The 14,062-nt window shown below is 48.4% G+C and overlaps 1 protein-coding gene across 1 annotated transcript; it reads left to right on the plus strand.

Annotated features, from left to right (window-relative positions):
• Window positions 1-2,313: 2,313 nt before the first annotated feature.
• On the plus strand, window positions 2,314-14,062 carry PNOC (prepronociceptin). Its single transcript, XM_008150741.3, has 2 exons — window positions 2,314-2,439; window positions 13,664-14,062. The coding sequence occupies exons 1-2, from the start codon at window positions 2,314-2,316 to the stop codon at window positions 14,060-14,062; spliced, it is 525 nt and encodes a 174-aa protein (XP_008148963.3).

Here is a 14,062-nt window from a genome sequence, read left to right on the forward strand (position 1 = left end):
TGAGTCACCTGAGAACACGGGTCCTGATTCAGTGGTTCCGAGGTGGGGCCTGAAATTTTGTGTTTCTAACAAGATCCCAGGTGACGCTGGTCCTGCTGGTCTGCAGACTGCATTTGTACATTTTCTCAGCGTCGTCTGATGAAAAGGCCATAAAGGAACTTATTTTTGGTTTTCTACACCGAACTCCTTATGAAGGTAGAATTTATACACAGTGAAGTGCACAGAATTAAATTTAAATTCAACGAGTTTTGGCAAATGGAGACACCCCTGTGACCGACACCTCAATCAAGAACATTCGCAACGTTTCCGGAGAGTCCACTTGTTCCCTTCCCATGGAATCCTCCAAGTGGAGATGGTTCCATAGGGACCCAGAGTGATTCAGTTCAAGGAAATAGCTTTTTTGATTCAGGAGGCTTCATCACAGGATCAGTTTAAAGAGGAAAAGGGAAAACGGAACATCTGTCAGGCAATCCTACATAAAGAATATAAACTTCTGATCTGACAATGGTCGGAGCTATTATCTTATAATCATGTATTTGTTCATTTTTTATTGAGTTTGAGAGAGAGAGGCAGGGAGAGGAATAGAGAGATAGAAACATCAATGAGAGAGAAACATCATCAATCGGCTGCCTCCTGCCTGCCCACCACCGCGGATCAAGCCCACAATCCAGGTTTGTGCCCTGATTGGGAATCGAACCAGTGACCTCTTGGTTCCTTGGTCGACGCTCCACCACTGAGCCACACCAGACAGGCTGTTTGTTCTTTTTTTAAAAAAATAAATAAATAACTCCACGTGTCTGGTCCTGTGCTTTGCATGGGATAGCAAGGTGAGCGAACATGCTGGCCCTGTGCTCAGGGAGTTAGCTCACGGCTAGCAGGAGAGACCGACAAGGAACCTGCAGCCTCCTGAAAGAGCGAATTCTGGGATGTAGGGCATTCCTGGCCGAGGCGAGGAAGGCTGGGAGGATGAGATGAAGTACATGAGTCACGCGTAAATCTCACATTTTACACAGCTCACTCTTGCACAACACTTCACAAAACGTCCGTTACAGTTCTCATCGTATCTTCACATCAGCCCTGTGACAAGGCAGGTACCGCTACCATCATGCACCGCTGAATGACAGACATGCGTTGTGAGAATTGCATCATTCCGCGATTTCATGGTTGTGTGAGCACCATAGAGTGCACTTACACAAACCTAGATGGTAGACCCACTACACACCCAGGCTCCATGGTACAGCCTATTGCTCCTAGACTATAAGCCTGTACAGTATGTTACTGTGCAAAACATGAGATTAAATCAAACCTAAGAGGAAAGGATGCAACCAAGAGATGCGGTGAACACAAAACTGCGCGAGGCTGCTCCTGGGGTAGCACGGCACACGGTTTTACAGCAAACTGTTTTTATAAGGAGAAAGGGCACACTCCACAGTAACGATGAAAAGTATTGTACAGTAAATACACGAATCTGTGGCATAGTCGTTTATTATCAGTATTGTGTACCGTACGTAATTGCACGTGACGGCAGCTCAGCTTTGTTTGCGCCAGCGGGAGTAACACAGTGTGTCCTGTGGCATTCCCATGGCTACCACATCACCGGGTGATAGGAATTTTCCAGCTCCATTATAATCCTATAGACCAATGATCGGCAAACTGCGTCTCCCGAGCCACATGCGGCTCTTTGGCCCCTTGAGTGTGGCTCTTCCACAAAATACCACGTACAGTGCGATTGAAACTTCGTGGCCCATGCGCAGAAGTCAATTTTCAGCCTGGGCAAGTCTATTTTGAAGAAGTGGTTCTAACGCCGAGCCACACTCAAGGGGCCAAAGAGCCGCATGTGGCTCGCGAGCCGCGTTTTGCCGACCACTGCTGTAGACCACCGTCATATATGCGGTCCACTGTTGACCGCAACGTCAGTATGTGGCACATGACTATCTTCCCCTTTTACAGCTATGAACACCGAGGCTGGGAGAGGTTGTCTCAAGGTCACACACCCAGTTGCAAAGCGAGGCCTTCAGCTCCCTGGAAGTGCCCGTGCATGTTGAGGCCAGCTGGGCGGCAGGACTCACAGGGGCGCTCTCCGGGGAGCCCTGGCCCCGGCCCCCACATGGGCATCCGGCCTGGCTGACAGGAGCAGGCCCCTGTGCCCTTGACGATCCCCTGCCTCCTGGGAGGTGGAGCTCAGCCGGCACTGTCCCTTCTGAAGAGTGTCCCCTGTCCTGCATCCCCTGTGTGAGGGTCTCCGCCGGAGGCTGTTCTAATTGCCGCCCACCCTCCCCTGTGTTGCAGCACCGTGCCTCCCGCTCCTGCACCATGAAAACCCTGCTCTGTGACCTCCTGCTGCTCAGCCTCTTCTCCAGCGTGTCCAGCAGCTGTCAGAAGGACTGTCTGACCTGCAGGGAGAAGCTCCGCCCAGCGCTCGACAGCTTCGACCTCGAGGTAGGCTGTCTCCTCCTCCCCAGCTCCTCCAGAGCAGACCCTGAATGAGAAACTGAGGCCTCGCCCCGGGGTCACGTGACGTGCCCCGTGTCCCGTGGTTGTAGGGGAACAGAAACAGACGTGAGCATCTTCCCAGGGCAAACCCAAATGCGTAAATCTGTAACATATTTATGTTCACTTTACCACGTTCAAATAAAGGCCTGCCCACACTGCCATTTTGTTCCATCATTAAAATAGTGCATACGCATGTTAGAGAGTTTGGCAAATTAGAGAAGTTTTAAAAAAGAGAATTGAAATCACATTTAATCCCACCAGTCAGAGAAAGAATCCTAGTGTCTTCTCGTGCTATATTATGCCAGGATAATTTCCATTTCCCCGAGTAACTAAATAAGTTATTTCTCTCTGTGAATACAGTATAACTTGTTTAAGCATCCCCCCCTCCCGAGTTAAACATGTTTGCTGACCTCCATTGCTAATATAACAGATAATTTTGCAAATAATCACCTAAAATGCTCTATTTTAAATTTTGCATTTGAAGTGCAAATCTGACATTGAATTTCTTTTTATTAAATAAGCTGCTTTCTCCACTGCCTTTTTTTATTGTTGTTGTTAATCCTCACCCAAGGGTATTTTTTTCCATTGATTTTTAGAGAGAGTGGAAGGTGGTGGCGGGCGGGGGGAAGAGAGAGAGAGAGAGAGAAGAGAAACATTGATGTGAGAGAGACACATTGATTGATCGCCCCTCGCACGAACCCCAACCAGTGCTGGGGAGGAACCTGCAACCCAGGTATGTGGCCTTGACGAGGAATAGAACCCATAGCCCTTCAGTGTGCTGGCCGACGCTCTAACTACTGAGCCATATGGGCCAAGGCTCCACTGCTTTTATTTTTATCCAAATAGCTATTCCTCTCCTATGAAATCCAATGTAATTCCATTATTATTTTTTCTTTGTAGTTAAATAAACTCCTTTCCAAAGATGCCATGTTTCAAACTCCTCCACCTTTAAAGCAACCAAAAGTAACTATGTCCCTTAAGGCGAGTGTACAGACACAGAAACCAAGCATTCGGGCTGGGCCAAGGCACCAGCGGTGAGCAGACAGAGCCCGCCAGGCCTCAATGCCAAGCTCTTCCCGCCCTGTGGTTTCCAAGCCTGTTTTCTGAGCAGTAATAACTGCTGCGTCACGAAAAGTAGTCCCAGATAACCCTTTCCAAGTGTATCCGTCCCTCTCATTCACCCGCCATGGCTTTTCTGACTAGGACAGGGGATCCAAAGGTGAGCAGGTGGATGGGCCTTGCAACCAGTGGGAGAAGAATCCACAGTCCCTCCGAGAGAGAGTCATTACTGGTGCTGGGGGAACACAGAGCCGTGGACCCAAACCTCGTCTAGAGCGGCAGAGAGGGCTTTTGGAGGAACTGAATCTCTAAGGAGACCTAAAGATGAGTGGGAGTGAGCCCAGCCAGCATGGCTCAGTGGTTGAGCATCGACCTATGCACCAAAAGGTCACGGTTTGATTCCCGGTCAGGACACATGCCTTGGTTGTGGGCTCGATCCCCAGTGTGGGGCGTGCAGGAGGCATGATCAGTAATTCTCTCTCATCATTGATGTTTCTATCCCTCTCCCTTCCTCTCTGATATCAATAAAAACATATTTAAAAAAAAAATCATGAGTGGGAGTAAAGAGGCAGGGAGTGGGTTCCAAGTAGTAAAGGGAGGCATGGGGGCAAGTGGGGAGGGTGGAGGAGTGGGGGGGACACTTGCAAATGCCTATATGAGGGAGGGGCATGGCATTTAAGGAACTGAGAAAAGCTGAGTTTGGCTAGAGCACAGAAGGCCCTCATGTCTTTTCTGTGCAGCCCAGAGAGGTTTAAAAGTTCACCCAAAATCTCTTTCCCTTGGTCTTAGTAAACAGAGTAGACAACAACTAGTTTGCATGTAAACCAGTGAAGGCGTTGATGAAGCAACAATCGCATAATTGCCACACTGCTAAGGTTCTCTGCTTGCAGCCTAGACCAGACTGAAGGTTATGCACAATTCCTGAATCACTAGCTGTAAGTGCAACCCTTTATTTCCCACTCAAAAAAGCAGTAGGACTCAAAAGATATCTGTACAACCATGTCCACAGCAGCATTATTCACAATCTCCAAAAGGTGGAAACAACCCAAGTGTCCATCAACAATGAACAGATCAACAAAACGTGTCCGTACAGACAAAGGACTATCACTCAGCCTTAAAAAAGACATCCTGACATGTGTAACAACGTGGATGAAACTTGAAGACATTGTGCTAAGTTGCAGAGCATGCTAAGAAAAACGCCAGACACAAAACACAAAAGGACAGGTCAACCCACGGCCATGGTGTCCAAGGGGGGGGGGGAGGCACATCAGTGTTTCACAATCGGGGGTGACATTTTTTATAAGGAGGTCGTGTAATCTGTGAATGATTTTCACAGGACAAAAGGACAAATACTGTCTGATTCTACTTATAGTCGTCAGCGATCGAATTCATGGAAACAAAAAGTAGAAAGGTGGTTGCTGGGGCTGGGAGGAATTGGGAGTAGGGGTTTGATGGGCATGGAGTTTCACGTTGGGAAGATAGAAAAGTCCTAGAGATGGATGGTGGTGACAATGGCACAACATTGAGAGTGTACTTAATACCACCGAGAGTACACTTAAAAATGGTTAAAATGGTAAAGTGGGTGTTATGTGTATTTTATAATAAAAGAAAGTATTTGGAACTTAATTATAAGGATAACCCTGAGTGTGCTCTAATGTATATTTTTAATTTACCTTTGTTGTTGAAAGTATTATAGATGTCTTTTTTTTCCCCATTGACCTCCTCCATCCTGCCCCCACCATTTCCAGGCCTTCACCACACTATTATCTGTGTCCATGGGCTATGCATATCCTATATAATAAAACCTTAATATGCAAATCAACCAAATGGCAGAACGACCAGTTGCTATGACATGTACTGACCACCAGGGGGCAGACACTCAACACAGGAGCTGCCCCCTGGTGGTCAGTGCACTCCCACAGGGGGAGCGCCACTCTGCCAGAAGCTGGGCTCACAGCTGGTAACCGTAGTGGCAGTGGTGGAAGTGGGCCTAAGATGGCAGTGGGACATCCCCCAAGGGGTCCTGGACTGCGAGAGGGCAGGGAATAGGCCAGGCTGAGGGAACCCCCTGCCCCCCAGTGCACAAATGTCGTGCACTGGGCCTCTAGTATGCATATAAATTCCCCAGTTAATCTCCCCCCACCCACCCACCCCCCCTGCCTTTCCTCTGAGATTCGTCAGTCTGTTCCACATTTCTATGTCTCTGGATCTATTCTGTTCATCGGTTTATTTGGTTCATCAGATTCCACATACCAGTGAGATCATGTGATACTTGACTTTCTCTGACTGGCTTATTTCGCTTAGCATAATACTCTCCAGGTCCCTCCATGTTGTCTCAAAGGGTAAGAGATCCTTCTTTTTTACAGCTGCATAGCAGTCCATGGTATAAATGTACCACAGCGTTGGTGTTTTTTTTTTATCTAATGTCTTTTTTATAAGGAAAATCATTCACAGATTACATGACCTCCTTGTAAAAAAATGTCACACCTGATTGTGAAACACTGGTGTGCCTTCCCACCCCCTTGGACACCATGACCTTGGGTTGACCTGTACGAGAAGAGAGTGGCCAGCAAGTGCACATTCTCTCCAGTCTCCTTACCGCCACCTCAGGATCTGCCTTCATTCTCCCCATCTGAGCTCCTTCTCTTCCGCCTTCTGCCTTCCATGGTACCACTGATTTCCCTACTGAACGTTCCTTTTTAACCCTCTCCCACCTGCTCTTTGCTTTCCTTTGCTGTCATTGTTCTAAAAGATTGTGACGTTGACCGCCCCCCCCCCCCTTGCCGCTGTGTCACTCTCAGCTGCTCTGAGGGTCAGCAGCAGCTCCTAAGCACCGAACCCCAGGCCGACGGACAGGCTGCCCCCTTGGTGAACTTACCTGGCGCTCTTCCCTGCTTGGGACTCCTGTTTCTCTGCCTCTGGTTGGGCTCCTGTTCCTCTCCCCAACCCCTAACCATAGTGACTGCCGAGATTCCCTGCTTCTCACCTCCACATACTGGCTCCCTCTGAGATGTCACCCCGGCATCCAGGCCTCCAGCTCTCCCGAGGCCCCAGGGAACTCCCAAAGGTACACCCACACCTGGTCTCTGCTGGGCTCCAATCACATCCCACACTTCCCGGAAATCCCGCCTCCTTTCCTGGCTGTCCCACGACTCCAGGAACTTGCCCTCCCGACTTGCGCGTGCCTCTCCCTCCTCTTTTACTTCCAAACCCTGGTTAAGTTTCCTCTGCTTTGCTGCTTCTCCACCTGCTCCCAGTAGAACCAGCGCCTCCCTCCTCGGTGCTCTGACAGTTCCTTGTGTCTGCTCGTCCGTCTCTCTCCAGACGGTGTGAGCTTCCTCTGCTGATCGGCCCAGGCATCCCCACACGTGGCCCGGTGTGCTGTGTGGCACAGAGTTACTTCTCCCAAACAAGTTAGAGAATGGTCAGTTCCGGCCTTACAGGGAGGGGTCAACCCTTCATAGGGCCTGCTGACCCCCAGAGGGACTGGCTGCCGGGTTGTTTGGTTTCTAGTTTGTATTTATTTTTAACTTTTTTTTTTTAGTTTTATGAAATGTCTAGAATGTAGGCAACCACATCTCGTTTTCAAATCTGGCAACTCCTGAGTATGTCCACCCTGTGAATAATGGGGTGGAGGGAACGCAGCTCTTTCAGCAAGGGTCACTTTCCCAGCCCCTCCGCCAGGTTATGCAATCCTGGGCTATTCCCGGAACCTTTTGGACCCCTGGCTTTATCAAGAATTCCTTTATTTCTCACTCCAAGTCCACGGTCCAAGTTTGGCTGGCTTTTTCTCAGGCTGTAATTTTGGTCAGTAAATGACTCCCCTACAAAACCCAGTGTCCTGTCCTGGGTTGTGAATGGTGCTTTGCCATATCAGCTCAAGGAGAAAAAAAAAAAAACTGCATGTTTTAGAGACAAAGAAGAAGGTAACCTACAGAGAGGTCTGGGGAAATTTATTCAAAACTTCCTAAAACTCTTAACAACAAAAGAAGCTGCCTTCTTTTAGTGCTTTCCATCTTCGTTACATGAACGCCCTTAGTGGTTGATTTGTAGTAGTGTTACCAGAAAGGGGACCTGGCCCTGAGCGGGCCGGTAGTGTGTGGGTTCTTGACTTCCTGGAGGTAAAATTTCACAACAGGAGTCCAGGTGACTTTTAGAGGCCGTTTGTTAAAGCTGGGGACAGGGAAACAAGGACGGGCTGGGGAAATGACCATAGGCTGGGCTGGTTTGGCTCACTCAGAAGTCAGCGAAAAGGGGGCCTTAGGGACAGGTTCAGGGGGTTTGCCCGGGATGAGCTTCCACTGCCCATTTGCTGCCCTGGTTGCAAGCCTCGTGGGGTCCCTTAGAGTTTAGGAGATGCATGCCTGTGGGGAAGAAGGGTGTGAGAGGCGGGGGCTTGCTCCTGGGAAGGAAGAGTTCGAGCTGGACCTTTGTTTTGGGGTTTTTTTAAGGCTGAGTAATAAGGGGAAGTTTTAGGGGAGGGTCTCAATAAAATACTCATCAGCTTTAAGCTGATGTGCCAAAATGAGGTTTATTCTCTTCATCTGTCCTTGGGTGTGGTTGGCAAATGGCACTAATTGGATTTCTGTTATTTGTCTTCCCCGAGTAGGTGATTTAACCTATTTAGCCTCTGGTTGAGGAGAAGTGCAAACCATTTACTCTTAAGTGCCCTGGGTTTAGGGAAGACGGCATTTACTAGGTGGCTACCAACTGCTGTTTAACTGTCGGTCTGTTTCCCTATTTCGCTTATTCTGGCTCACCAGGAGTCTCTAATATGTTTTTTTCTTTTGCACTGTTCATTGCTGGCCTCCTGGAGTCAGCCCTCAGGTACTCCAGCAGAACCTCCTAAAGCCGTGGTCGGCAAACTGCTGCTCTCGAGCCACATGCAGCTCTTTGGCCCCTTGAGTGTGGCTCTTCCACAAAATACCACGGCCTGGGCTAGTCTATTTTGAAGAAGTGGCGTTAGAAGAAGTTTTAAGTTTTAAAAATTTGGCTCTCAAAAGAAATTTCAATCGTTGTACTGTTGATATTTGGCTCTGTTGACTAATGAGTTTGCCGACCACTGTCCTAAAGCAAACAGCCCCCGAATGTCTCTTGGTCAGAAGTGGTTTGATTCTTTAATGGCGAGAATCTGACAACCTGAAGGAGCTGTTTCTTTCCCTTCTAATGGGCTCATGTGCCTGTTCCCTAGTCTGTGATCCCAGACATCAGTTTCCTCACCAGCCCAGCTTTACAGATCAATTTGGCATCTATCTGAGACCTTCCAGATGCTCACCCACACTCTGGCTTAATATAGCCACGCCATCAGTGTGGGCTGGGAAAATGCGTCCAGCTCGCTTAATAGGCTATTAACCCATCTCTGGAAAGAGGCTGGTGGCTCCCTCAGACCAGACGGTTCGGCATTAAGCTCTGACGCCCATCTGGTGCTACAAATGCTGTTGTGAATTTGGATTCCTCACATTTGCCCAAAACCTTCTCCGAAATCACGCGTTCAGATGATTTTGCGAGTACCTAATTCGTCTAACAGTATGATGCGTCTTCGTACGGGGCTATGCATCTGGTTCGACCATAGAATTTCATTTTCTCTGATTGACACACAATCTCATTACCATCTGGGCCTACAGACCCCAGGGACTTGCAGAAGATCTAATAGCCTTTAGATTTAACAATGTCCACCTGTTCCTGTAAACTGAAGTTATAGAACAGTGGTCAGCAAACTCATTAGTCAACAGAGCCAAATATCAACAGTACAACGATTGAAATTTCTTTTGAGAGCCGAAAACCGACTTCTGCGCATGGGCCACAAAGTTTCAATCGCACTGTACGTGCACACCCGCATGTGGTATTTTGTGGAAGAGCCACACTCAAGGGGCCCAAGAGCCACATGTGGCTCGCGAGCCGCAGTTTGCCGACCACTGGTATAGAACAACTCAACACGCATTCGGGGCTACTGTTCTATGAGGATTGGACCAGGTACCCAAAATTCTACCCTCCTCTTGACTTTCCACGTGCTGCTACCCATGTTTTCCTGCTTTCCTCTTGATTCTGCGGAGTGTTGTTTCTCAGACTCGCCACTGAGGACAGTTTAGGCTGGATAATTATTTGTTGGGGTGGGGGCTGTCCTGTGCATTGTAGGGAGTTTAGCAGCATCCCCGGACCCTACCCACAGATAGCAATAGTGTCCCCCCTACCCATCCACCGTGTGACAACCAAAAATATCTCCAGACATTGCCAAATGTTCCTGGGGCGGGGGAAGGGAGGCAAAGTCTCCTCCAGTGGAGACCCACTGCTGTAGAGTAATAACCCAAGAGCATTATGGTCTGAAAGAACCTGTTACAAATTGATTCTACCCGGTTTTCTTGCAAGTGTTTTTGGGGCAAGCTAAGTACAGACCCACGTGAGCCTATCTCTGATGGGATCTCTGGCCACAGTATTCCCTGATAGCTTCTTCCTCCTCACAGCAAGTTCCACAGTAGGATTGCTCATAGTCCAGCCTTAGAATCACCTGGAGTGCTTGCAAAAAAAAAAAAAAAAAAGCAAGCAAATTCCTGGCCCTGCCCTTGGCTTGCCGAATCAGAATCTCCAGAGGTACAGGCTAAGAATTTGCATCAAAACCAACTCCAGTAGCTCTTCTTACAGAACACTCAAGTTTGTAGCTACCATTGTTCTCAAGTCCACTCTTCCCACCTACAGAAGTTGCCTGTCCTTCTTACATACCCAGTGCCATTGTGGGTGTGAAAAAGAGGTTTCTCTGGGTCTCTCAGCTGAGTGGGCACTGACTGCGAATTACTTCTGCCAGCTTCTCTGAAGAAAAGCTAATGGAAAAGACCTGCTCAAAAAAACACAGCTCTAGTCTCAGTCGGTGCCAACACCTGACAGCATGCGGGCTAGCATGCGGGCTTGGTGAACAGTACTCCTTGGACACCTGACCAGTGAAGGAGGGTGGCACTCCCACTGGATTCTGTCTCTTTCTCCTCTCTGGTCCAGCCATTTGAAAATGAGCCCTCTTCCCATTAGCACTTTAATCTTTTGGTCTCGTAGGATCCTAGTCTCCCATTCAATTCCATCGATTCGTAGTACTGCAGACACACATGAGTCGTTGAGCAGGGGATGTCCTGAGGTGGGACTCCAGACATTTGTGATCTTGTTCAGGTGATACCGTTTCCTAACAGTGTCTTTTTGGACATGTTACTGAACCTTATTGTAACATGTGAACATGGACTACATCAGCGGTTTCCAAACCTGGGCAAATGTCAGAATTACCTGAGCTTTGTAAAAATAAAATCAAGCCCTGTTTTATTCTTCAGGGATTTAACTGGCTTTTGAAATTCCGTGTGCTTTTTTAAGTTCTGTCGATGATTTCGATTCACACCCGGGGGTGGGATCCATTGGACCAGGGACAGCTGAGGGTTCCTCCTGAGACAGCATTCTAAGCAATGCTTTGCTGAGTTGGGGCCGCTTCCCAGTGTGTCCACTTAGATGACCTCAGCTGCACGTTCCTTCCTTTCTCCTGTTGATTCTCTCCACCTTTCATGCTCACGAGGGACTCCACTTTGTATCCCAGGTGTTAGATACCCAAATGCATACAGACTCTCCCTACAGCACAGCTTACAGCCCGGTGAAGAGGTCCATAGCACGGGTCAGCTTTAGAAGATCTATGAACCTTCTATAACTGCATGCAAATTTGACATGAGTGTGCATTTTTTATGATGAAAGGGGGGGTCCATGGCTTTCATTAGAATCTCAAAAGCGTCCATGACCCAAAAAAAGGTTAGGAACCTGATCTAATGGGACAGACAAGTAATCAGGGAAACAAAGAGTTGCAACAGAGTGACAAATACTGTATCAGAAGCGAGTAGGAAATGCGCAGGGAGTTTGAGTTTTGGCTGTGATCAGCTGCAACTCCTGGCCTTCCAGTGATTCTCTTTCTTGTCTTTTCTTAAAAAAAAAAAAAAGTGTTTGTTTTTTTTTCTTTTTCATGTTTAGTTAAACATGAAGTAGCTTCTTGATTCATTCAGCTCAGGGCAACAAACCTGTAGTGAAACCCTACTATTTGCTGAGTGGAGATGATTCCTGTAAAGGACTTAAACATGAGTAAGAGGTGGTCCCTAACCTGCCATATTCAGCCTTGTTAGGTGTTACAATAATATTAAACATTCAAATTTCCACAAGAGCCATACAAAGTTCTGTGGGAGCACAGAGGTAGGAGATGACCATTCTGGCCAGGGAGCCAGAAGAAGGTGTCATAGGGGACACTGGAGCCTGGCTGACCCCCAAGAGGGGTGGAAGGAGATCATTCCAGCAAAGGAAACAGATTGAGAAAAGGTGTGGTGGAGGCTTGAGTGTGTTTGAGGCACTGGGAAAAGCCCCCTATGCCTGCATGGGGCAGAGAGGTGAGGAGGAATCAAAAATAAGGCTGGAAGATGGGCTAGGACTAGATGGTGAAGGAGCTTGAATGCTCAGCTCAGGAGTTTGGAGTTAGGTTTACGGACAAAGACAAAATATTGGACAGTTATGGGCAAGTAATGATGTGATTTGATCTGTTCTTCAGGAAGACTATTCTGCCAAGGAGAGAAAATGGATCAGAGCAGGAAAGATCCTAGATGGAGAGCTCAATGAGGAAGCCACTGCACCCTAAGAGGTCCTTGGGAAGAAGGCGTGGGGAGGAGGGCAAACGTATATACTGGTTGGATGGGGCAATGAGGTTTGTGAGAAGGGAGACCCTGAAGATATGCCCCGAGTCAACTAGGGAATAAGGTGCCATTCAGAGAAACACAAATAGACCGAGAGACCAAGCAGTGACCAAAGGAGGTGAGGGTCAGAAGCGGCAAAACCTTGCAGGAGAAGTAGCATTGAAGAGGCTGTTGGGATTTAGCCTGAGAGGTGTGTGATCTAAGTTGCCTGCACATCTCATTCCTTGCTTAGACATCAGGTTGTAAATCTTACCCACAGCGGCATCTGTGACCCTCTGAACAGCTGAGTGAGTGTTTTTGCTCCCCAGGTAGGGACTGTAGGACACAGCCAGGCCTGCTGGGTTGTATCTGATGGTCCCTCTCCCCCATCAGTATTCTGATGTCCCGCACCTGCCCAGACAGAGCAGTAGCTCTTCGTGCTCTACAAGCCAGGCAAGAGCTCCAAGGTTTGATGAGAGACTGTAGCTTCCTGCTGACCATGATGGCAAGGTCAGGGTGAAGTGGGATTTTCATCTGGCTAAGGCCAGAAACACAGAGAGCAGAATTTGGGGTGATGCCAAAACAGCAAAGTAGAAGAAAAGTTGGAGATAGAGGCTTCTTAGAGATCCAGTCAGAGACAGAAACATGGAAGACTAGGGCCAAGGCCAGGACCAGTCAGGAGGAGTCAGGAAAACATCATGGTTAGGCTGCTGACTCCAATGAGAAGTGGGAGAGGCCTGGAGAGGCAGAGCCACAGCAGAAGTTTCCAGGAGCCTGGCGGGTCTACTGGGTTGTATCTGATGATCCCTCTTCCCTACCTGGAACCGGATTGCCCAACCTGCCTACATCCCGAATAGCCTTGACCTTCATTTTCTATAAATGAAGCACAGATAGTGATGACTAGTGGCGGGGGGGGGAGGGTGAAAAATTAATACCAGGATTGATCTTTTTCTGGTGACCTTAAAATAACCATGCAGATTTAACTACATGCTTTGGCATCCCCAATTTCTTAAGCCAGTCTGACCTCCAAGTCTGATAAAAGAACAAAAGAAAAATCTTCTTTATGGGTGACCCTCATGAGCGGTGTTTGGCTCCAAAAATGCAACTAAGTCTATAACAGGGTACAGTTTAGCACATGTGTTCTGTGTTAACTTGCTGTGTCACCTTGGATAAGGTAACTTCACATCTCTGAGCCCCAAGTTTCTTCATCTGCAAAATGATGGCGCTGGGCCAGGGAGTTTTCTATCTCTTTCCAACTTTGAAATTCTATGAATCTAAATAATTACATGTAGAACGGCTGCACAGCATTTAAGAAAGACATACTTTAGAAGTACTTGCATTGGTACAGGTATAGATGATAGAGGGACTTTATCCCCTCATTGCCTCGGATTAATAGATGTCCCCTGTCCTTCTCCTTCCTCCCACCTCTGTCTTTGCAGGTGTGCATCCTCGAGTGTGAAGGGAAGGTCTTGCCCAGCCCTCTCTGGACTCCATGCACCAAGATCATTGCTAGGGGCCCCTGGCAGCTCAGCCCTGCTGACCCAGAGCACCTGGCAGCTGCTCTTTACCAGCCAGGAGCCTCCGAGATGCATCTGAAGCGAATGCCCCGTGTCAGGAGCCTTGTCGAAGCGCAGAAAGAGACAGAGCCTGGCATGGATGAGGCTGGAAAGGAGCAGAAGCAGCTGCAGAAGAGGTTTGGGGGCTTCACCGGGGCCCGGAAGTCGGCCCGGAAGTTGGCCAACCAGAAGCGGTTCAGTGAGTTCATGAGGCAGTACCTGGTCCTGAGCCTGCAGTCCAGCCAGCGCCGGCGCACCCTGAACCGGAATGGTAATGTGTAG

Source organism: Eptesicus fuscus, chromosome 6, assembly GCF_027574615.1.
Source record: "Eptesicus fuscus isolate TK198812 chromosome 6, DD_ASM_mEF_20220401, whole genome shotgun sequence".
Lineage (NCBI taxonomy): Eukaryota > Metazoa > Chordata > Mammalia > Chiroptera > Vespertilionidae > Eptesicus > Eptesicus fuscus.

Coding starts and splice junctions, on each gene's coding strand:
- PNOC (XM_008150741.3), top strand. CDS start 2,314: ATGAAAACCCTGCTCTGTGACCTCCTGCTGCTCAGCCTCTTCTCCAGC. Junction 2,440..13,663: donor TCGACAGCTTCGACCTCGAG/GTAGGCTGTCTC, acceptor CTGTCTTTGCAG/GTGTGCATCCTCGAGTGTGA.